This window comes from Silene latifolia, chromosome Y (assembly GCF_048544455.1).
Source record: "Silene latifolia isolate original U9 population chromosome Y, ASM4854445v1, whole genome shotgun sequence".
Classification (NCBI taxonomy): domain Eukaryota; kingdom Viridiplantae; phylum Streptophyta; class Magnoliopsida; order Caryophyllales; family Caryophyllaceae; genus Silene; species Silene latifolia.
In genome coordinates this window covers 117,999,861-118,024,206 of record NC_133538.1, presented here as the reverse complement: position 1 = coordinate 118,024,206, position 24,346 = coordinate 117,999,861, and the positions used below count along the sequence as shown (strand labels likewise).

The 24,346-nt window shown below is 40.1% G+C and overlaps 1 protein-coding gene across 1 annotated transcript; it reads left to right on the top strand.

The window, feature by feature from the left end:
• The first annotated feature begins 1,076 nt into the window (after positions 1–1,076).
• LOC141628788 (uncharacterized) lies at positions 1,077–2,099 on the top strand. Its single transcript, XM_074441885.1, has one exon. It carries the CDS (start codon positions 1,077–1,079, stop codon positions 2,097–2,099), a length of 1,023 nt encoding a protein of 340 aa, XP_074297986.1.
• The last annotated feature ends 22,247 nt before the right edge of the window (positions 2,100–24,346 follow it).

The window sequence follows — 24,346 nt, the reverse complement described above, 5'->3', positions numbered from 1 at the left end:
GAAGGACATTTGACAACTTCTTGATTTGAACTTCACATTATGCAAACGGTGCTTGCACCAATCCCGTTCCGACCTATCCCTAAGCCCCGTTACAACCCTTTGTTTCACTTTGTGTGCATTCTTCCTTTTTGCATCTCACATGGTCATAGGTTAGGATTACACATTAGATTACGGGCACTTTTCACGAGTCATAGTAGGAGATTGTTTTTGTTACATTTTGCACAAGAAAATACCCCTTTTTCAAATGTGTGACGAGTGAAAACCGTGAGGAAGCCGGTAGTCTAGGTCCCCTTAGTCATGGGTCTCTCTTGGTTGAATCTTGGGTCGTGTCATGTAATTCTTGTAGGACTAGGCTTGTTTCCCCTTTCCCGCCTTAAAATGTGTTTCTTTGGCTTGTGTGGTCACATTTGGATTGCTTGAGCCATCCTTAGGGGGTTGGGACCTCGTTGGGATTTTAAGATGGTATCTTCCGACCTAGGCCTTTTATTCTTGAAACAAAACGGTCGCTTAGATGAGGAAAGCGGTTTGGCTTTTTATGATGCATCTTATATGTTGATCTGTGCTTAAATGTTGGATGTGTCAAAAAATTTCCGCAAGCCCCTACTTGCCTTGCAAGGGAGCACATACCTCATTGTGTTTCGTTGTGAGTTGAAGGGACGGAGAAAGCCTGTTAATTACCTATCATCGGATATTATTAGCTTAAGTTTAAGAGTGGGGAAGTTTGATGTGCGCTTATTTTGTACTCACTTACGCGGGGAGGAGTAAGGTTTAAGAGTGGGGAAGTTTGATGTGCGCTTATTTTGTACCATTTTTCCCCCTTCTTCCCTATGCATTTTGTCCCTAATATAGATGTTTTTGACCTCTTTAGCTTGCATTTTATACTCTTAGTCCCGTTCTACTAGTTTTTGTCTCTCCTTGCAGGATTTGAGCCCGAGAGGACTAAAGGACCTAGCAAATAGCCTCACGAAGCTAGCATGGGGAAGAAGGATAGAGTAAAGCAGAAAAGGACTCTCGGCCTGTCGGCCGGCAGCTGGTCCACCGGCTGAGAGTCCTCCTATGTGAACTATGAAGTGAAGATGCAGGTGGCTCTCAGCCGGTCCATGGTCGGCGGCCGGTCAACCGGCCTACAACAACTGCTACTCAAGGAAAATTCAAATTTTGAAGAAGAACTTACAGGAGATTCTGAGCCGGTCCACCGACCACTGAATACTGCCCGGACTTCTGTGGGTATGTATGGTATCCTGATTAACAAAATTCAAGCTGCCACTCAACAATGGTCTTCCAAATTTCTATCCTATGCAGGCAGAATTCAACTCCTTAATACTGTAGTCTTTGGTCTAAAAAACTTTTGGTGTGCCATTGCCTTGCTTCCTAAAAGTGTGCTCAAAACTATCAATAAGATGTGCAAAACTTTCTTTGGGAACATAGCTGATAACGACAGAAGGATGGTTGATAAGAGCTGGTCTAGTATCTACTCTCCCTTAGCTGAAGGTGGATTTGGTGTTAAGGAGCTTCTTTCATGGAATAAAGCTCTTATTTCTAAATGGTTATGGCTGATTGACCAACCTCATCAGGGCCTGTGGAGTGCCTGGCACAAAGCTTATCATCTTTCCAGTTGCTCAATTTGGGACACCACTATACAAGATAGATTTACTGAAAGTTTCAGGAGTATTTTCATTGTCAAGGATGACTTGCTGGCTGCTACTGGCTCCCCTACAGCTGCTAAGACACTTTTACAGGACTGGTGTACACGTTATAAGTTCACTGTCACAACTTCTTACAACTGGTTTAGACCTCGCAGTCCTACTATCCATTGGCACAAAGCAATTTCACAAAAGGTGGTGATACCTAGGCATGACATCATCTCTTCTCTGGCTTATCAAAAGAAACTGGCAACTATTGACAAATTAACCTTGAAAGGATTAATGATTCCCAATTGGTGCATCCTATGTAAAAAGGACAATGAATCCCATGACCATCTCTTCTTTGATTTCTCTTTTTCACGGGTAGTTTGGCAAGAGCTTATGGACTGGAATCATCTTGCTGGTCGGAGCAATACTATCGACAGGAGCTGGAGTGGTGCATGCAACGGGAAATAAGTAGGCATTGAAAACATGTCTGGGTGATCAGTTGTCTTACTTGTGCCATTTATATACTCTGGAAAGAATGCAATCGTAGGATCTTCAGTGGCCATGAACGTACTGCGGTGCAGCTGCTCAATCAAGCTAAATTAACTATTTCAGTCTCCCTACTTTCTCGAGCTTCTACTAATAGCTCTCATCGTTTTCTTACTGCACTTACTTCTTCTTTTCCTTCCTATTCTTTGTAAGATCTAACCCTTTCTTTTTCCCCAATGGTGAATGAATAAAGGATTATACCTTCTTGCAAAAAAAAAAAAAATAATAATAATAATAATAATAACAATAACAATAATAATAATAAAAACAATAATAACAACAATAATAGTAACAGTAACAATAACAATAGTAATAACAATAGCAGTAACAATAATAGTAATAATAGTAACAATAACAGTAACAATAATAACAATAACAATAATAACAGTAATAATAATAACCGTAATAATAATAATAATAATAATAATAATAATAGTAGTAGTAGTAATTATAATAATAAGAATAACAATTGACAGGTTCTTCTCCTTTGACTCAGACTGGGATGACGGATTTTGTGACTGGCCGGGTTGTTGCTGATGCTGCTCAGCGAAAGTGTGCTAAGTATGGGGATTTGTGCGCGGTAGCGGGTTATGGTTTCCTTCCCTTCTCTTTCTCTTGGTTGGGGAGGCGGGTTCGGATTTGTTGCCTTGCTCAAGCGGATCCAGAAATTCTCGGTATCTCAGGATGCGGGGGCTCGGGTGGCCGCTTACATTTTTACTAGACTTAGCTTTGCTATTGCTAAGGGTGTGGGAGCCCAAATTGTCTCTCGGCTCCCCACCAATTTCATGTAAACTTTTATTTTTCTTTTAATGAAAGCTGCGCGCATCCTTCTATTAAAAAAAAATATATAACAATAATAAAAATAATAATAATAACAATAATAACAATAACAATAATAACAAAAACAACAACAATAGCAATAATAACAATAATAACAATAATAACAATAATAGCAATAATAATAATAACAATAACAATAACAATAACAATAACAATAACAATAACAATAACAATAACAATAACAATAACAATAACAATAACAATAACAATAACAATAACAATAACAATAACAATAACAATAACAATAACAATAACAATAACAATAACAATAACAATAACAATAACAATAACAATAACAATAACAATAACAATAACAATAACAATAACAACAACAACAACAACAACAACAACAATAATAATAATAATAATAATAATAATAATAATAATAATAATAATAATAATAATAATAATAATAATAATAATAATAATAATAATAATAATAATAATAATATCAACAACAACAATAATAATTATAACAACAACAATAATAATAAGAACAACAATAACAATAACAGTAATAATAGTAATAATAGTAATAATAATAATAATAATAATAATAGAGAGAGGAGAGGTAGAGAGGCGATCAGGCGATTCTTGCGTTAGGGTTGCTTCCTCTGCCACCGGCTGCCGCCAGGGCACTACCCCACGTCGCCGTCGTGCGTGACTGTGTGTGGCGTTCTTTGCCGTTTGGATTTTCGCAGGATTTCGCGATTAGGGCATCCATCTTTGTCTTCTTCGTTTGCGGCTTTCCTCTACTGTGTTTGACATACGTTGGCTTTCTTCTTTGTGTGTCCACTCCGCCTTTCATCAACCTTTTATCAACACTGGCGGCTTTTTGCGTGCGTTGGTGGTGTTGTTGATTCGGGTTACTGACATTTGCGGGTTTTCGGTAAGTGCGAGTTTTTGTCTGTTGGCGGTTTCTCTTGGGCTGCCGGTTGCATTTGTCGGAGAGGGGTGTTTCTCAGGTGAGGTTGGCCGTCGTTGGAGTTCTGGTTGGTTTTCCTTTCCTTTTCTTTTTTTTCCCCTTTTTCTTGCGGTGTTCTTTTGCTTCTTTGCCTGGTGCAGATCTTTGGTTCTTCCGCAGCGTCCTTCTTTGCTGGTCGGGGTGGTTTTGTGTGGCAGAGCTTTTCAGGGGGTAGTGTTGGTGGTTGCCGGGGTGCTGCTACAGGCCGTCTTCTGTTTTCTTTTGCGTTCCTTTTGCTTTCCCCTGTTGCTTGTTTGCTTTCTACCGTCGGTGCTGCTGGTTGTCTGCCCTTTTTTATTGTCACCAGCTGCTGTTGGGAGTTGTATGGTTTTTTGGGCTGTTTGTCAACCATTATCGTTTTGGTTGGTGTGTTGGTCATCCTTGGCTGTTCAACTCCATCGTGTGCGAGGAAGGGTAGTGGGGTTTTGTTGTCCTTTCATGCCTGAGCTAGTACGGTACCATTGTCCTTTTTCGAGCCTTCAGGGGTGTCGGGATGGTTTCGGTAAGGGCCTTACAAAGGCAGCTTGGTAGAAACATTTACAGGCCCGACATTGTCATGACGGTGCGTTGGACCTTACGCGTCAGACTCTTGCTGATAGTTTGACTGTTTATTCCAATGTCGAGAGTTCTTTGAGACGGATGGGGCTCTGGTTGTGTGGGGTGTGTTTTATGACCCGTACTGTTAGAGCAAGATGTCGGCATAGTCGGGGTGATTTTGTGGAGCATCCGGGGTGTGTTGATGGCATTTACACCTTCCATATTCATGGTATTCCGAGACCTTTGGCTCCTTCTACTTCGGTTTCTTCTGATGATAGTGTAGAGCTCGTTCAGTGGTCTATATCTTCGCTGGATCGTTTGCTGTCTTTAGGCCTTCGCACCGTGAAATCTATTCCTCCAAAGTGCCGTCTTGGGTTTGCTCGGGCTTTAAAAGGGGACTTGGATGCGGTGTTTGATGTCCCTAGTGATCTCTCCCGCTGGGTTCGTTTGCTTGTTCTACCACTTTGTTTGCTCAGGACTTTCGCTCCTTGGAGTAATCATGAGTGTCGGTCTGCTATTCGGCGCCAGCATCAGGAGGAGAGTATTTCCAGGGCTATTCTTGCTTGGGGGACACCTGGGGGGGGGGGGGTTTGCAGTTGTTACAGGAGTGCTTTCATGAGGATCTAGATTTGAGTGAGCTTAACCTTCGCCAATGCTGGCGGAAGATTTCTGATGGCCATTATACTGCTGTTGTACGGGTGCTTTCTTCCTCTGGGGTCGTCCCCTACTCCGATGCCACTCCCGTGGCCCTGCGTGAGAAGCATCCTGTCGCCCCGCCTCCTTCATTGCCTCCTCTGTCTGGGGATCATCATCCTCTGGTTGCCTCTTCGGCGGTGGTCTTGGATATGATTCGGAGCTTACCTGGTGGTACTTCTTGTGGGAGGGATGGTTTTCGTGCCTTGACACCTTATGTCTTTGTTTGAGTAGGCCGCTTTGTGGCTATCTCCGATGATTTGATCACTTCTATTACTAGGGTGGTTAATCTTTTTCTTGAGGGTCGGTGTCCTTCCTCTGGGTGAGTACATTGCCAGCGCCCCTCTCACACCACTCGTTAAACCGGGTGGTGGAGTTCGTCCTATTGCTGTTGGTACGGTCTGGAGACGGCTTGTCTATAAGGTTGGTGCTTCTATGGTTGGCCCGTCTTTATCTTCTTATTTTGATGGGCTTCAGTTCGGGGTGGGTGTGTCCAGTGGAGGAGAGGCTATCTTGCATGCCATGAACCGGCTCATTGAGGCTCGGGGGGCTCGGTGGGGCTTTATATCTCTTTGGTTGATTTCGAATGCGTTTAACCTGTTGTTGACCGTTCAACCATGCTTCAGAGGTCCGGCGTCATTGCCGGCTCTCTCCCGTTGGGTTGAGTTTTGTTATTCCAGCCCGGCCCGCCTTTTTTATGGGAGCACTTGCTTGTGGTCTTGTCGGGGTGTTCGCAGGTGATCCGTTGGGGCCTTTGCTTTTCGCGTTGGTTTTGCATCCCTTGGTTTGCAAGATCCGGGACACTTTTGACCTCACTTTGCAGGCATGGTACTTAGATGATGGCACCATTGTGGGTGATACTTTGGAGGTGGGGAAGGTTTTGGACTTGATTAGGTTGGATGGCCCTCGTTTTGGTTTACACCTAAATGTCTCCAAGACGGAGGTCTTTTGGCCTGTTGAGGACCCACGGAACCGGCTTCCTGGGGTTTTCCCCAGTTCTATTTCTCGGCCATTGCGCGGTGCTACAGTATTGGGAGGACCTGTCAGTACTTGTCCTAGTTTTAACAGTGAGATTGTGGCAACGAGAGTAACTAAGACCATTGAGCTAATGGACTTGGTTGCGAGGATTGAGGACCCGCAATGTGAGTTGCTTCTTCTTCGAGCTTGTACTGATATTTCTAAGCTCTACTTCTCCCTTCGTACTTGCTCCCCTAGTGTTTTTGGGTCTGTTCATCTTCCTTTTGATGCCGCTTTGCGTTCTAGCTTGGAACGTATTGTCACTACGTCAGGGCAGGGTTTTGGGGATTGGCAGTGGCGCCTTGTTACATTCCCTTTTCATCTTGGTGGACTTGGTGTGTATGCGGCGGGAGATGTTTTCTTTTATGCTTTTATTGCGTCCCGCTTGCAGTCTGCTAGTTTGCAGCCTAAGCTCCTCGGCCCTTCTAGTGTTATAGCTGTTGGCCCTGCTTTTGATGATGCCGTGCAGGTGTTTACTGCGACTACAGGTTCTGATATATTAGGTCACCCTAGTGAAATTGCTGCCCCAAACTTATGAAGAAATTGGCAGACATTTATTTCACGACGGTTGCTGCGGCCTCAGAGTCTGTTTTCTCTTTGACACCACGCCAGCTTGCTTTATGGCAGCCTCAGCAGGGTTCTCACTCCTCTGATTGGTTATGTGCGGTTCCTATCTCAGGGTTCGGGCAGACAATGAACGGGAGGACTTACCGTAGTGTGCTGGGGTATCGTCTGGGTGTTCCATTATTCACGGTATCTAGGCCTTGTCCTACTTACTCTCGGGTTTTTGCTGGGGATGTTTTTGGGGACCACGCTGTTTCTTGTACTGGTACTGTGGGCGTTAAACATCGGCATAACCTTGTCCGGGACACTCTTTTCGACATCTGCTATAGATCTGGTATTTCTGCGGGGAAGGAGGTTGATATCGGTTTGGTTGATGGGCATGGTGGCTCTCTTCGTCCTGCGGATTTATTGCTTTATTCTTGGGACAGGGGGCGTGATGTGTGCGTCGACCTGACAGGTTCTTCACCTTTGACTCAGACTGGGTTGGCAGATTTTGTGCCGGGTTGTCGCTGATGCTGCTCAGCGAAAGTGTGCTAAGTATGGGGATTTGTGCGTGGTAGCGGGTTATGGTTTCCTACCTTTCTCTTTCTCTTCACTTGGGGAGCTGGGTTCGGATGCTGTTGCCTTGCTCAAGCGGATCCAGAAATTCTTGGTATCTCAGGATGCGGGGGCTCGGGTAGCCGCTTACATTTTTACTAGACTTAGCTTTGCTATTGCTAAGGGTGTGGGAGCCCAGATTGTCTCTCGCCTCCCCACCAATTTCATGTAAACCTTTTATTTTTATTTTAATGAAAGCTGCGCGCATCTATTATAATAAAAAAAATAATAAAAAAAAATTATAATAATAATAATATTAATGATGGAGAGCGATGTCGTTGGGTCACATCCAATCAAACACATTTATAATACTCAACAAACAACTAGTTCGCGGTAAGTCGAGGTCGATCCATGGGACGGTGTGCTTTGGGTTCTAAGTCTATCTATCTCAATTTATGCTAGTGTCACAATTTGTTTGGGTTTGTAGTTGTGTCTAGACTAAAGCAAACAATAAGGTAAAACAAGCAATAAAAGGAAGAATGTAAACAAATGATTAAAAATGCTAGGATATCATGGGGTCATAGGGGATTCATGGTTTTGATCATACAAACATGTTTACACTTATATGCAAGCAATTAGTGTTGTGGGGGAACCGAGTTGGTTTATGTCTTACGGTTCATAGGAAGGGTTGGGTCCCGGAGCCGAATCGATTAGATTGTACAACACCTAGAAATCGACTTACTTTCCTCCTATTCAACTTCTATGCATGGTCTAACAAGACTCGAGTTGGCTTATATCTTACAAGTCAAGTTGAGTAGATAAGAGATGGTTGTAAATGCAAGGATTCATAGGCTTGGCATTTCATCAAACAGAACATGTGCATAAAGTTGACATCACAACAAGCAAGCAATTTAAGCATGTGAACATATTAGATTAAGCATTAATCAATCCCATGTTGGTTTCTCCTAATTACCCACTAATCCTAGCTAAGAGACTACTCACTCATTATCATGGGAAACATGTCATTAATGGTGTCAATCATCACAACAAGTATAAACATGATAATAGAATGAAGAAATGAACAATAAAGATTAAAGAGTAAAGGAATTATATCAAACTTGAGATGATCCAAATAATAAAGCAAAGAATAATAGAAGAAACTTGATTGGTGATGGAAGGTTGTCAATCTCCCAATAATAACCCAATAATCTTCAATTACCCAAAAGTAACAAACTTGAATAATAAACTTGAACAATAATTACGGAGAGATTAATGTGAGATTTGTGGAAAGATTAAAGAGTAATCTATTCTAATCTACTCCTAATCTAATCTAAAGAAGGATTTTCTAGCTAAAAAGATTGATAAAGGGCTCCCCCTTGATTATTTACAAGTGGGGTATTTATAGTAGAAATTAGGTGGATGCATTAGGGTTAACTAAGGGCTAAACTAGTAATTACACTTTTTAGATTGAGCAGGGAGAAGCCTGTATTTTCAAAGGAAGGGCTTCTTTCTTTGAAGCTTGAAGAAGACGAAATTGTGCTGCTAAGGAATCTAGGCGGATTGTTGTCGGGACAGGCGGATTGTAGAAAGGGGAAGACGGGCGGATTTGGGAGAAGACGCACGTCTTCTGTGGTTTGGGGACGGCCGGATTGTAGAGAAACCGCACGGATTGGAGTGCTATCTCGTTTTCTCTTCCATTCCTCCCTTTCCTTCACTACCATTTTATTCGTGGTGGGATTGGCCTTTAGTTCTCGCTTCCTCTTCATACTAGTCCATCAAATATCGTCAAATAGCTTCCGAATACGCACGAAAGACGGGAATTTCGGCCCTATTATCTTCTTTCCTACAAAACATATGAAATGCGATAGAAAAGAAAATAGGAAGGTTTTGACGGATAAAATGGCTATAGAAGTAATGGCGACACATTAGAGGGGCTCACTCCGCCCCTTCAACTCACAACAAGACAACCATGAGGTAGGATGCCTTCTTGCAAGGCAAGGTGGGGCTTGCCAAAATGGCGACACATCCAAGCATTAAAGCACACAAAACAAGTAATGGATGCATCTACAAAAGGAATAGCCACTTCTTCATCAAGTGGCGGAGGCAACTAAAAGAGAACAAATTGAAGAGCATATAATCCTTCACAAATACTAGTTCAACAAATTACTAAGGCTAAGAGGATGGCACTAAATCACCTCCAAATGGTGTTAAACTAGACTACTTTCGTCCTCAATTTCCAAATGCTTTCGTCAAGAGCGATCAGATGGTGGTGGAATGATGATCCCTATGATGCTAGTAGCATATGACATGATAAGTCTCGAATTCTCTACAAAAGTAAAGGTCATGGATCGTCCCAAGCTCGACAAAGTGGTTTGACAAAAGGCTTTTTGGAAATGAAATGCTCAAATCGTTATAAACAAGGGTGGATATGACTAGTATTCAAAATTGTCCTCATTTAACTTTCACATTTCAAAAATTTAAGATGAGGTTTGTCCCTTCCGGGCTAGTGTCCTTTGCTTTCGCCAATCGCTTATTAGGCAACCGGTTAACCTCTAGACAATAGCTTTTCGGGGTGATAGTCACTCTGTCTCTGGGCGGTCGAATTCACAACCGTGTGGGGGCCCAATTCAATGGATCCCTCTCCAAAGCACATCGAAGTGGTACGCCACCATCAAAACAACTAAAATTCTCAACATTTCAACATTTCATAACATTTGAGCTTTCCTTGGAAATAAATTACTTCCACATAACAAAATTTTCGAAATAAGCACTTCAAACTTATTGATAGAAAGTATTTTTGGGTTGCCTTACCACAAGGTCAATCAAGGTCACCTAGACAAGTTAACCAAGTCCACATCGCATCACGGGGTTGGATAGGTGACTCACATGCAAACCCTTGACTAGGCTTTGGGTCATGGGTCAAAAGACACTAATATGACACTATCTAGGGTGTTTTACAACCATTCTAGTAGGCAAAGTCTTAAGTTGAAAAAGTATTTGTAATGGCTTAGTTGCTCTTGTCAAAGTTCTCAATTAGGCACTTTTCAAAATGTTTTATCTAAATGCAACTATATGCCATGATGCAACTAATATGTACATCCTAATGCAAGTGATTCTACCAACTAATATGACATATAAACTAAATGCAAGTCCTAAGTTCACATTGTTATACCGCATCAATCAAAATAAAGCCACATAGTCATTAACATAAAGAGGAAAAAGGAGATTGGAAAGATCATACCATGCGGTCTTCATGATCCTCATCTCTCGGATGTGGCATAGTCGATCAATGTGAAAAAGGATAGAACAAACACAATATATACAATATATATACATGACTACACTACAAAGGAAATGAACTTGTTTTTGAGTTTTTCAATTTTTCAAATTTTTATGGATTTTGTTTTTATGAAATTAAAAGACATATTTTTGGGATTTATCGAAATTTTTCAATTTTTATGCATTTTTGGAATATAAATTCCCATCCCCCACTTTATTTTGGACATTGTCCTCAATGTACATGTAGGAGTAGGAATAAAAAGGAAATACATGTTTTTGAATTTTTTGATTTTTTGAAATAAAGTATAAGTGCAATGATATGATATGAATGAATGCATGCTCTAACTAAATGCAATTCTATATGACATATATAACAAATGAATGCAATCTAAACTATACTATATGATGCATGATTTCTACTATGGTTACTTATGATCAAACCTCCCCAAACCGATTTAAACACTATTTCTAGTGTAGAAATGAATAGGATTGGTTATTAATGACTATGCATGAATTCTAATCTATATGCAACTATCTACATGAATTATGTGAGATATATTACAATGCAACTATACTATATGAACTAGCTAATGCAAATGAAATATGATACAAATGCATGCGAAAACTACACTAAATGCAATGTATGTACAAAAGAGAGAGGGAGAGATGGGTATCATACAAATGGAGGTGGTGAGGTAGGCCTCTTTCACCCGTCATCCTCATCTTGATCATAGCCATAGCGACGAGAACTCCCGGCTTGGTCATACCCGCTTGATTGACCCCAATACCCTCCTTGGTCAAATTCTCCCCCTTGACCCGAGTACCCTCCACCTTGGCTAGAATGCCCTCCGCCGTCGCGATCCCAAGCTTGGTTCCCTTGATTAGGGAACAAGAGTTCCAGTTGTGCCCAAGAGGGCAAAGGGCCATTAGGGTCAACATACCCTTGTTGAGCCATGTTATAGTACTGGGGGTAAAGGGCCAAATAGTTGTCGACCCTCCCTTCATGTACCCCGAGGTCCACTCTATTCATGAGTTTCATCAAATCATTAATACCCGGGGTATTGGGGATTTCCGGCCTAAACTCAGTATATGGGGTAGGGTATGGTGGGATAGGTACATAAGAGGGTGGGCGAATAGGCCTTCCCGGTCCTCCATGAGGTATTTGGCGGTGCGGCTCTTCTCTTTGAGGGGGATTGTCAAGAATTTGGATATCAAGGAGGTAGCTTGGTGGGGGCGAATATGGGCTCAATCTTGGGTCAATGCCCGGTATCTTCCAACCTTCAAGGATCATTGAAGTGCATCCTTTGGTGTGCCACTCTACACTCCCGTCTCGAGTGTAGTTACACCATCGGTGATGGTTGAAGATGGTGTGCTCATCAATCAAAGTCCTCCCCTCAAGAGGAGTATAGGTCCCTCGAGCATTGAAACCGGGACAAAGGTGGTGGGCCAAAATAGTAATTAGACCTCCCATCACGAAGGTCTTGAGTTGAGTGGTTCCTTGAGCAAAATCATTGAACCTAGTAAGTATCTCAAGTTGTGTATTGAAGTTATAACGCCTAACCGCTCGAACATTCAAATAGGATTCAAGAAAGGTTAAATCGATGAGAGTACACCTATCTTGTTCGTACCTCCCATTGATGGTACCAGCCACAAAGCGCTCGGTGAATCGAATCACCGGATGTTGGATGGCTAAGTTATAGCAATGCTTTGGATGGATAAAATCCCTTCCGGAGATAGCCTTCCAAAGAAGGTCCACACCGAAATTATCCGGTTTTTCGGTATAGTTGGTGGGCACTACAAGACTGAAAACGTAGGCGAACTCCTCAAGTGAAAGATGATGGTCTAGGTTTCACAACCTAAACTCCATGCCCACATCGGTGTGGGTATTCGTCACAATGCGAAGGCTACTCAAGAATTCAAGGGTGAGACTAAGGTACGTCTCCTCATGGGCATGGAAAAGTTTCCCAATGCCAAGACCATTAAAGAACATCTCGGTACGGTACCTTATCTTATGGATTTCCAACACCCTAGTATCTACGAATTGAGTGGGTTCGTAGTTCTTACCTAGTAATTTGACAAAGTTCATGCGGTGGTCATCGGATTCAAATAGCACCTCTTGGAAGTAGTCAAGTTGTTCAATTCCTCCCCTCATTAGGGGTTGGGAGGTCCTTGGTAGCACTACCTCTCGTGGCATTGAAGAGGTCGATCCCTTGCACTTCTTTCCGGTGGATTCAACCAATTTCTTGGCCTTGCCCTTAAGGTTCATCAATGGTGCCATTTTGATGTGGGTGGAAGTGAATATTTTTGAGGAGGGGTGTGATTTTGAGGATAGGGATGAGTGTTTTAGGGTTTGATAAGGTGAAGAAATGAGGGAGAAATGGGGTGATTATATAGAAGAAAGGGGGAATCCGAGCGGATAAGGGTGGGTCATATCCGGTTTATCCAAAAAAACAGGACAATCCGAGCGGATTCTTTTCGGGACGGGCGTTTCGAGAGAATAGAAGACATGCGTCTTGGCCTGAATCCGGGCGGATTCTGATGCAGGGATTTTTCCCAGTTGAGAGCAGGAAGAAGACGGGCGTCTTGTGACTTAGGACGGGCGTCTTGGTCGGGACGGGCGTCTTGGATTAAATCCGCCCGTTTTCTGGTGCAACGCAAAATCTTGTTTTGAATGGCACAGGGGACGAGCATCTCGTGAAGAATATGGATGGCTTCTTCCAGGACGGGCGGTTTGTGAAGAATCCGCCCGTCTTCTGCTACAGCGCTAACCATTTTTCTGACATGGGTCCTGGGCGGGCGTCTTCCTCTAAATCCAGGCGTCTTCAGCTCCCTTTTCTTCTTTTTCTTCTTTTCTTTTCTTTGCAAAAACATACCCTTTCACCGATTTCCTATTCCTCCTTATCTTTTTCTGAAATTTGCTCATTAAAAATGTAAGATGACTCTCACTCTCTCTCCACTCTCATGCAAGAAATTAAATGCAAATGCAATAATGTACAATATTATACAAAGTGAAGGGTTCCAATAAATATCTTACAAATGGTGGTTTGAGATAGGACTCCACCAAACTAGTTCAAATCGTAGAAGTTCTTATCCATAGAGCTTAAGGCTCTTAATAAGAGATCAAAAGCTTGTGAACAAGCCCCAAATAAGCACAAGTATGGGTTGCTCAATTTGAATATGAAGTTTGGCCAAGGAAGCTTGTAGAATGTTCTTTTTCTTGCGTTGTCCTTGCCATTAGAACTTTCCCAATGCTTCCAACGAACGAGCCCACGATTCTTGTCAATACTAGGCATGAAGTGTGGTTCATTTTCATCCGTAGACTTCCACTTACCAACTTCTTCTTCAATCTTGGTGGCGATGATAGCATTTTGATTTTTCAATCCTTCTAAGGTGGAAGGAGAATTTTCATGGCATTGATGATCGAGTTCTTTAGAAGTTGTCATTGTGAGCGCCAAATCTTCGCAAGTGGCTTCTCGAGCAATCTTCTCCTTGAGCTTTTTCACCAAGTAGCTCATGTATGATACCTTAGCCCTTTGAAGAAGATCTACCATATCCTCTTCAATGATCATTGGCTCCATGATAGGTGTCAAGTGGTCTTCATGAGGAATAAAGGAAGGACGTTCTTCTTCATGATAGGATATCTCAAATGTCTCAAGGATAGGCTCCTAAAGCAAGGTGATATTATGAGTCCATCTGTTAGGCTCATCATCATTGTTCCTATCTTCATACGAATCATAGATGGGGGCTACATTTAACTCTTTCTCCAATGTCTCAACATTTATTTCAAAAGACACACCCTCATACTCACAAAGGTTGAGAGTATTTGGCTTACTCAACCTCATGTCTTCCTCATCGAACACAACACTTTCATAGTCACAAGAGCTCAATGAGGTTGGCTCTTCCCATTTCTCACTTTTCATATCAAAAGTTACTACTTCAAATTCGCATTTATGCTCAATGTCCAAAGAATGGTGGGAAATGATTGCTTGGGATTCTTTCAATTGGGTAATTTGAATCTCCAACTCCTCACCTTGGGTAACACTGCCTTGAAGAACAATGTCCCTGTTTTGGCTCTCCTCTAGCATTTGTTTGAAGAAGTTTTGTTGATCTCCCATCATTTGGAGAATCACATTTTGAATGGGTTCATCTTCTTGTTGTGGGTAGGTGTGAAAGTGGTTGTATTGTGGCATTTGGAATTGGTTGTAAAGTGAGTTTTGGGCGGTTGGTTGTTGATATTGGATGTGGTGGTTTTGGTGGGGAAAGTTGGGGTAGTAGTTAGGATTTTCATTATATGAGTTGTAAGGTGGGTTTGTGTTGACTTGCTCCTCAAACTCCCCATACCCATAATCATACTCAAAAGATCCACCACATACTCCATATGACAAGTCTTGAGTAATCATAGCTAAGACAAGGAAACAACTACAAGCATGAAAACTACACAAAAACGGTAAGAACAATCCTTGAGGAACAAGTTCCTCAAGGTGAAAGCACAATTAAAATAGACCAATAAGTAAGAACTTAATCACATAGCACCATCCCTGGCAACGGCGCCATTTTGATGGAGAGCGATGTCGTCGGGTCACATCCAATCAAACACATTTATAATACTCAACAAAAAACTAGTTAGCGGTAAGTCGAGGTCGATCCATGGGACGGTGTGCTTTGGGTTCTAAGTCTATCTATCTCAATTTATGCTAGTGTCACAATTTGTTTGGGTTTGTAGCTGTGTCTAGACAAATGATTAAAAATGTTAGGATATCATGGGGTCATAGGGGATTCATGGTTTTGATCATACAAACATGTTTACACTTATATGCAAGCAATTAATGTTGTGGGGAAACGAGTTGGTTTATATCTTACGGTTCATAGGAAGGGTTGGGTCCCGGGGCCGAATCGATTAGATTGTACAACACCTACAAGTCGACTTACTTTCCTCCTATTCAACTTCTATGCATGGTCTAACAAGACTCGAGTTGGTTTATATCTTACAAGTCAAGTTGAGTAGATAAGAGATGGTTGTAAATGCAAGGATTCATAGGCTTGGCATTTCATCAAACAGAACATGTGCATAAAGTTGACATCACAACAAGCAAGCAATTTAATCATGTGAACATATTAGATTAAGCATGAATCAATCCCATGTCGGTTTCTCCTAATTACCCACTAATCCTAGCTAAGAGACTACTCACTCATTATCATGGGAAACATATCATTAGTGGTGTCAATCATCACAACAAGTATAAACATGATAATAGAATGAAGAAATGAACAATGAAGATTAAAGAGTAAAGGAATTATACCAAACTTGAGATGATTCAAATAATAAAGTAAACAATAATAAAAGAAACTTGATTGTTGATGGAAGGTTGTCAATCTCCCAATAATAACCCAATAATCTTCAATTACCCAAAAGTAACAAACTTGAATAATAAACTTGAACAATAATTAAGGAGAGATTAATGTGAGATTTGTGGAAAGATTAAAGAGTAATCTATTCTAATCTACTCCTAATCTAATCTAAAGAAGGATTTTCTAGCTAAAAATATTGATAAAGGGCTCCCCCTTGATTATTTACAAGTGGGGTATTTATAGTAGAAATTAGGTGGATGCATTAGGGTTAACTAAGGGCTAAACTAGTAATTACACTTTTTAGATTGAGCAGGGAGAAGCCGGTATTTTTCGAAGGAAGGGCTTCTTTCTTTGAAGCTTGAAGAAGACGAAATTGTGCTGTGAAGGAATTCGGGCGGATTGTTGTCGGGACGGGCGGATTGTAGAAAGGGGAAGACGGGCGGATTTGGGAGAAGACGCACGTCTTCAGTGGTTTGGGGACGGCCGGATTGTAGAGAAACCGCACGGATTGGAGTGCTATCTCGTTTTCTCTTTCATTCATCCCTTTCCTTCACTACCATTTTATTCGTGGTGGGATTGGCCTTTAGTTCTCGCTTCCTCTTTATACTAGTCCATCAAATATCGTCAAATAGCTTCCGAATACGCACGAAAGACGGGAATTTCCGCCTTATTATCTTCTTTCCTACAAAACATATGAAATGAGATAGAAAAGCAAATAGGAAGGTTCTGACGGATAAAATGACCATAGAATGTTATAATAATATGCAAAATAGGCTCAATTAGGGGACTAAATGTGCGCAAATAATGTTCACATCAATTAATAATAATAAAGTTATATGGTTAGCTTCCTAAAAATTTTCATCAACCTACCTACCCTATCAACTATATAAACTCCCACCATCCTTCACGTGCCTTTTAATTGCCTCATAAAAACTCACATATAACTTGGGAGAAAGTGAAAAGATAAGGGAGTAATCATCTTTTATTTATCTTGTAATTTTGAGATCTAAAGGTATGTTTTGTTATTAAACCGTCTTATAAATTAACTATTCAAGTTTTAAACACTGTTAACCCGCACCCATTGACTGGCGTTGACCCAAGGACCACGACCTTGACCATGGTTTGACCACCATGGCTTGGCCGTGTATGGTGGGATGGTTTCACGACTTTTGAGACGGGATTTAGAGTATTGTTATAGGTAGTTTACATGTCAATTCACTATATAAGATTAGTTAGTAATTGTGTAAAATTATTTGTCCTAAAGGTGAACGGTTTGTGGATGAGCATTACTAACTATATTCGCTTAATTAATAGAAGATTTTGCTAAAAGGTAGGAAACTGCTCAATCTTATGCTATTTTGATTATTGTTGAGACAAGTTATATGCTAATTTGAATTATTAATAAGATGAATTATATTGTCTTACGACGGTCTTTTTTATTGCCTTGCTGATTTTAACTGTTGGATTTTCTGTCTTAAGCTTTATGCTTATATTATGATTTATTGGTTATGTTGCTGTCACTATTGTTATTATTGGCTGTTGTTCTAGTTGGGGGATTATATTTGGGATGAGATGAGATCATTTTTGTATAGGCCAAGCACGCTTGCGGTTGTGGACTTGGACAGTATAGGCAAGGCACGGGGTGTAGAAGAGCCATGGAACTTGGACATGAGTATAGGCCAGGCACGATGGCTAGCCATGCCATGTGGTGGTATGGTGGTGGCGATATCCTATATTTGTATTATACTGTCTTATGGAGGTATTTTTATTATTTTGAAGCTTTTTTTAGTTTTCTACTCAACCTTTGGTTGACGGATTTTTGTTGTCATGTCAATAAAATGATGCCTACTTTAATTCATGACATTCTGTGGTGAACCATTTAATATTTTCGGTTAAATGGGGAGCAGATTTAAAAGAAACATGTTAGCTTTTGAGACGTGTTGGATGCTTGGAGGGAGCTTGGGACGTATGACCTTCGTCAATGTCTAGAGATCACTTAGTTTACATTCAGACACAATTTAATTTATTTCTGCTGTAGTTGTAACTTTGTTTATTTTAAATTAGTCGATTCATTTGTAATAAAATCTTATTCGTAGTTATTTTTTCTGTAAACATTATTTATTTATTTAAAGTACCTTACGATATTGTTTATCTTAAAGTACTCACTACCTCAAGAAAGTGAGACGGTAACATCTCTATTCACTTGGGAATGTCTTGCCTAAGGGCTTCTAAATAAATGGGGGTGTTTCAACCACCGTATTTCATTTTCGATCATCATTTAACTTAAATCCGGACTCGTTAAGTTGCTAAAAAATGAAATCAATTGGAAATTAAATACAATACCCAAGATACCTTTCCTACCCTCACAAACCCAAGCTCATTAATCTGCCGCCCTCTCCTTCCCACATCCCAGATAAACCATCGAAACTGCCTTCTACACTGCCTTAATAGCCAGTGACTCTCATTTGTCACCCACCCCACACAGCCACAGCTGTAACGCCCCCAAACACCGAGAAGCCTTTAGCTAGGTCTTCCTAGCGCTTAAGGGCCTCACACGTCTTGGTTGCCCAATGAAATGGAAACGATACAACACTTTGAAATGACATTCATTGCATAAATAAGTTTAAAGGATAAATAGCATAGTTAAGTACCATAATTAAAGTTATACATACTACATACCAATTGTAATGCCTTAGGGCCCGATAATACAAACCATGTTTAAGAGAACTAAGAGTGATGTAACAATACCTCGAATGGAAATCTAAGTGATGACATGCTAGGTGATGATGTCCCCCATGCCTCCAACCATCACGTAAATACCTTTAACCTTTTAATCAACTGCTCCCCATATGATCGGAAATATCATATGGTTCACCACATATATTTAAAACTTAAAATGTTCGTTTTAATACTACAATTCGTCAGATAAAAACCAAAACGATACATATCGCTCAACTATTCACGTCATGACTCGTCACATATCAAAACCCACTTAACTACCTCCACAATCAACTCCAGCATCTCCACAATCCCGATGATGGCATCACAACACCGTCACCAACCGCTGGACCGTGGCCCGAGGTATCCGCATCGGAACACGGAATACCGAGTTCTCATTGCAACACGTACCCATTAACCCGGACTATTTATATGCACATCCTCCATGGGGTGGGTCCCTCCAAGAAGCGATTTCAAGGCGCAAGGTCGGTGTCCCACGAACACCTCCTCGCTAAATAACACCACTCCACCACATCCAACCTCACAAAATCCAGCAACACAATCCAGCACAATAAATCTCATAATTACAATTAACAAGCAAGTGAATCCTACGTGCCAGAATTACCAATATTATCACAATTTACCTTAATCATGCCTTATTTACCATTACTATCAAGAACACCCAAATATTACCAACATCCACCAAAAAAAATTAAACAATTATAATATTAAAACCGAGTAAGAAAATCCTACATTTTAGCAAAAATCCATCAGAACACAAGCAAGTACAAGCAAGGACTCAAAACTCCCCTCGATGAAGTCTCCACCTATAACAATTAGGGTAAAATCTATCACAACTGTGCTTAAGACAATAATATGTGTGTAAATTAATTACTACAAGCAATTAATAAGAATGAATGTCATTAATACCAATAAATTCCACCCAATTCCCAAAACCCCAAAAACGTAGGGGTGGGGTCATAAATGAAAAGGTCAAAATTAATAAACTAAAGATAGAATAATACTCATCAAGTGTAAAGGAACAAGGAAAAGTGAGTAATTCCTGCTAATTCTTCACTAACAAGAGTAGATCTAGGATTTGGGAAAAAGGAATTGTAGAGAGATGTGGGAGAAGCATAGAGAGATGTTTTTAGTGTTTAGAAATGAGAAAAAACTGTTCACCAAGCTATATATATCAAGCCCAATATGGAACCAAAGCCCACGTAGAAAATTGGGTTAAACCCTGTTCACTCGGTCGAGTGCACTTGGCATTCGATCGAGTGGACAACCCACTCGGTCGAGTGTACAACCCACTCGGTCGAGTGTACAAGTCACTTGGCCAAGTGTGGCGACCTCAGATCCTGGCCACCAAATCTTACTCATTCAGCTCACTCGATCGAGCAGGAAGGCACTCGGTCGAGTGCTCTCTCACACTCGATCGAGTTGACTACTTTGAAACTAGGGGTATTATAACAATTGATACGAGTCACCACACACCACCTATTAACACCCTGCTCTCACCGCCAACATCAGCCCCTTCCTCACCACCGACGTCGGATATTTTCCCATCACCGATGTTCTCTAATCTCTTCCCCAAATATGTCGATTTACACCCACCTCCACCTCAAACTCTTAGGTCCGTTTACCACTCCACCACCTAACACCTTTAGTTAACAATGTCACCATCACATGCTTCTTATTTTTATAGTCCAAGTTAACTATATTTTACGTCAAATTCTTTTAGAGTAAATGTATGATAATGGGTGAATTATATTGATTGATTGTATTAGCTATGGTCTTAAAAAAGAAAACAAAAAGGGGGACTAGCGTTTTGGTGGAGAAGAGAAGGGGAGGTTTTTCTAGTGTGGGTGTTATCTAATCCCAACTATTTTAGATATTTTTATTATTATATTATTTATATTCCTTTTAGAACCTTCTCTCAACAACTATATATATCACCCTCCAATCACCCAATTACTTTTATTCATATAAAAATCTCAAGAGCCTTAAATTTTATTGAAAGAGAGGAGGAGACTTGTAAGACAAGGAGCAAATGTTCATCATTGATCTAACTCATTAAGCTATTCTAAATCTCCCAATAATCAATTATTTAAATTTGTAAGATGACCCATTGACCACCAACGTTGACCGACGCTTGGATTGCTACCGTTGACCACCGTGTCTCAAGTTAACCGTCGTGAGGTTGACCGTAGGTAAGACCGAGGGTGTTGGGTGGTTTTGGGGATTATTTAGGGTGGTTTTCTCTTCTCAAAATGAGTAGTATGCTTGGGTTATAATTATATGCATTTTTTGTCTTAATTAGGTGAAGGATTTGTTGAGGAAACTTTCTAATTGAATTGTTTACCTAATTAATTAAAGGATTTGCTAAAAGATAGGTTAACTACATAATTATGCTTAGTTGTTGTTGAGTTGCCTTATAATTGGTTTGTTTGTCTTATAAGCATATAATTGGAGTTATACTTGATATGGACGTTGTTGTTATATAATTATAAAGGTTGTCTTACAATTGAATGAATTGTCTTACAAGAATATTGTTATTGCATCTTAATTATTTCTGTTGGAATTGTATCCTTTCTTTATATCGCTGTTATTGGAGGAGGTGTACTTTTGTTGCAGATGGTTGGTTATTATGACTATTAGATAGGACAGGCACAATTTTGGTTGTCGAACTGAGATACGGATATGCTAGGCACGACAGGTGTTTGGAGTGGTCGTGGACCTGAAATGGTTCTTGATATGTGTGAGATATCCACTACCCTGGGGGTGCATGACGTCACTATTATTGGTCATTGTTGTCTTTCTTATATAGTTCTTTGCAGGAGATGGTAAATTATACTCCCTCCATTCATGTCCATATAGAACATTTCTTTTTTTGACACTATTCATAAATGAATAAATAAGTAGGTTTGTTTAGCTTGGATGATTGTGGTGTTGGGATGCTTGGGAAGTGTGACTTGTGAGACGGATTGGAGGAGTCTAGCTATTGACATCACCTAGATCACTTAGTTAATCAGACCTCGTTTTTATTGTCTTTTGTAATTTAAACTCCCGTTACTTAATTTCATTATTCATTTATGACAGATGTACTAAGTCCTTGAGACACTTTTATTTATGATATTTAATAAACTACCTTATATTGTTAACTTTGTTATTCACTATCTCGGGCAAGCGAGATGGTAACAGTCTTATTTATCTGGGAATGTCTTGCTAAAGGCTCTTGGAGAAATAGGGGTGTTACAAAGTGGTATAAGAGTGAATGATCCTATGTGGAAAAGGATTTGAAGCATAGGTCTATCATGATATTTCGAGAAGGAAAATTCCAAGAATTACTTCACAATTAAGTGCTTTTGAATGGAAGAAAGTGAGCTTCTTCATAGCTTCTACATCAGGCCTAATTTCCAAGCTTGATATCTCAAGTTTCACTCGTGCAAATACATTTATTCCTACGTCATTGAAAAGCTTGGAACGTTAGCTAATCTATGAATTTTAAATCACCTACATAGTAATTGTAAAACTTGAGTTATGGTCGATACAAGCAGCCTAGGCAGAAGAGTGTTATTCTGTTTTCAGAATTACCTATGTGCATTCAAAATTCAATAACTCAAGATTTACTTAACGTTTAAGGTTGATTCTCTTTGGCGATGAAAGCTATCTTCATTAGCTTTTATTTGAATCATATTGGGAGTTTTGAATCAACCCAAGCTAGGAGATATGAGTTTTCAAAATCACTGTTGTTGCACAGGAAGAAGGCTGAACAATCAAGAATGATCCATTGTCATTCAAATGTGAATATCTGAAGGTCTATGCTACCTCTATGGGTGATTCCAATTTGAGGGAAAAGCTAACACATTAGATTTAATATGGTACCTTGGTAGAATCTTAATTCAACTGGAGCTAAGAGTTAGGGCCTCTATAAGACAAGTCTGATTCCTGAAATGTCACTGATGAGTCTGTTTGGTACAATTTCTCCTAAAACAAGGTCTAGGGCCTCCACAAATAATTAAGTCTTTAAATAAACGGCTAACCTGGGTCCTATGGAGTCCTTAGATAAACTTTGCCTTGGATGATTAGTCCCAAAAATAAATATATCAAAAGTTTGCTGAAGGACAACTTTTAGCTATCCAGATTAAGCCAATTCCAAAAGTAGGTGCAATGTCGCTTTCAATCTTCTTCCTTTGGCTAAGCAAGCTCTAAGGCACTTATGTAAAACTTTGTGGGACTCCTTCTACCTTTGTCATCATCAGAAAATGAGCTCCACAAGTCCACCCTATGATCAGTAAAGCAATAGCAAACCAACAAAGGAGATTGTCATTTTAGTTCCTACTTTATGCTTTATGACTTTACCCTTGTACATTCACATGTGTAATTCAGCTTGTGTAAGAACTTTAACTGGTGTACTTATGTTCTTTTGTAAGCAAAATTCTGGCCCTTAGATTTTTATTAAATGGTTTAGATTAAACCCTTGGTCCCTATATAACTCAATCACCTATTGTCATAACAATCATATTTGAGTTGAATTAAAAATATGAGTTTGAAAATTAAGTTTTTTACTTCTTTTCTTCTTTATTAGTGCAGAAAACTCTCCATTTGCTTAGTGCTTTGGGGCAAAATTTAGTCCTTTCTTCGTGATCTTGGACAAGATTCCTAGGCTTAGACTTGCTTCGTGATCTCGTCTAAGTCATATCCCTATAATTTCCTTTCTTTTCAGTCACTTTTACAACCTGTTATTGTGTCATTATTGAGGTGAAAACATCAATATTTGAGTTTTAGTCCAAATTAGTACCAAAAGCGAGGTTATAACACAATTCGATCTTCTATTAGTCTTGGAAAAGGCCTTTATTGTGAGTTCATTATACCCTAACTACAATAAAAAAAAAATCATCATGAGTGAAGAGAGTTCATCAAAACTTTAGATTGTTTCTTGAGAAATCTGTTTTGTTCGAGTTGTTGTCATTCCGTTTTTCCATTGGAAAATCAGTAATAATGGAACATGTTCCCTATGTTCTATGCTCAAAGATGAAGCCTTGTGACCTTGGTTCCATTTCCAAGTCCTTATAAGCAACTGTGGTGAAGTTACAAGCTCTGACAAAAGGGTATGAAGGTGGTGTGCATACAAGGAGTGCAACCAACACTTATGGAGTTCCAAGGGAGCCAAAGCCACCTGATTTATGCCGTAGAAAGCACCACCTGCTCCATCAGTACTGTTCTAAGTCCTCTCCTACCCTTAGAGGTAGAGGTAAAGCCCTTACACTTCTTATGCTTGATCATATTACTAGTAGGACATTTGTTTCTTGGTTGTATGAAGTTAAAGGCTACTTTAAGAACAAATATTTTTCCGATTGAAAGAAGTGTGAACTGGCTCTGTCTTATTTAAAGGGTATTTCTTTGTTGTGGTATAATACTCTTACATTTTCAAGGAGGATGGAAGGAAAGGGTAAAATTAGTTCTTGGTTTAAACTTGAAAGGAACATGAGACTAATGTTTCTACCTTGCTCTGCCATGAATGAATTATGGGCTGAACTTAAGACCCTTAAACAAAACTCCTTAATTGTTATTGAATATGCTAAGTTGTTTAAGCAGTTACACTTTGTGTGTGACAAAGAACTTGATTCTGTCCAAGGAGGAATCAGATTTTATATTGGCTTGAAAT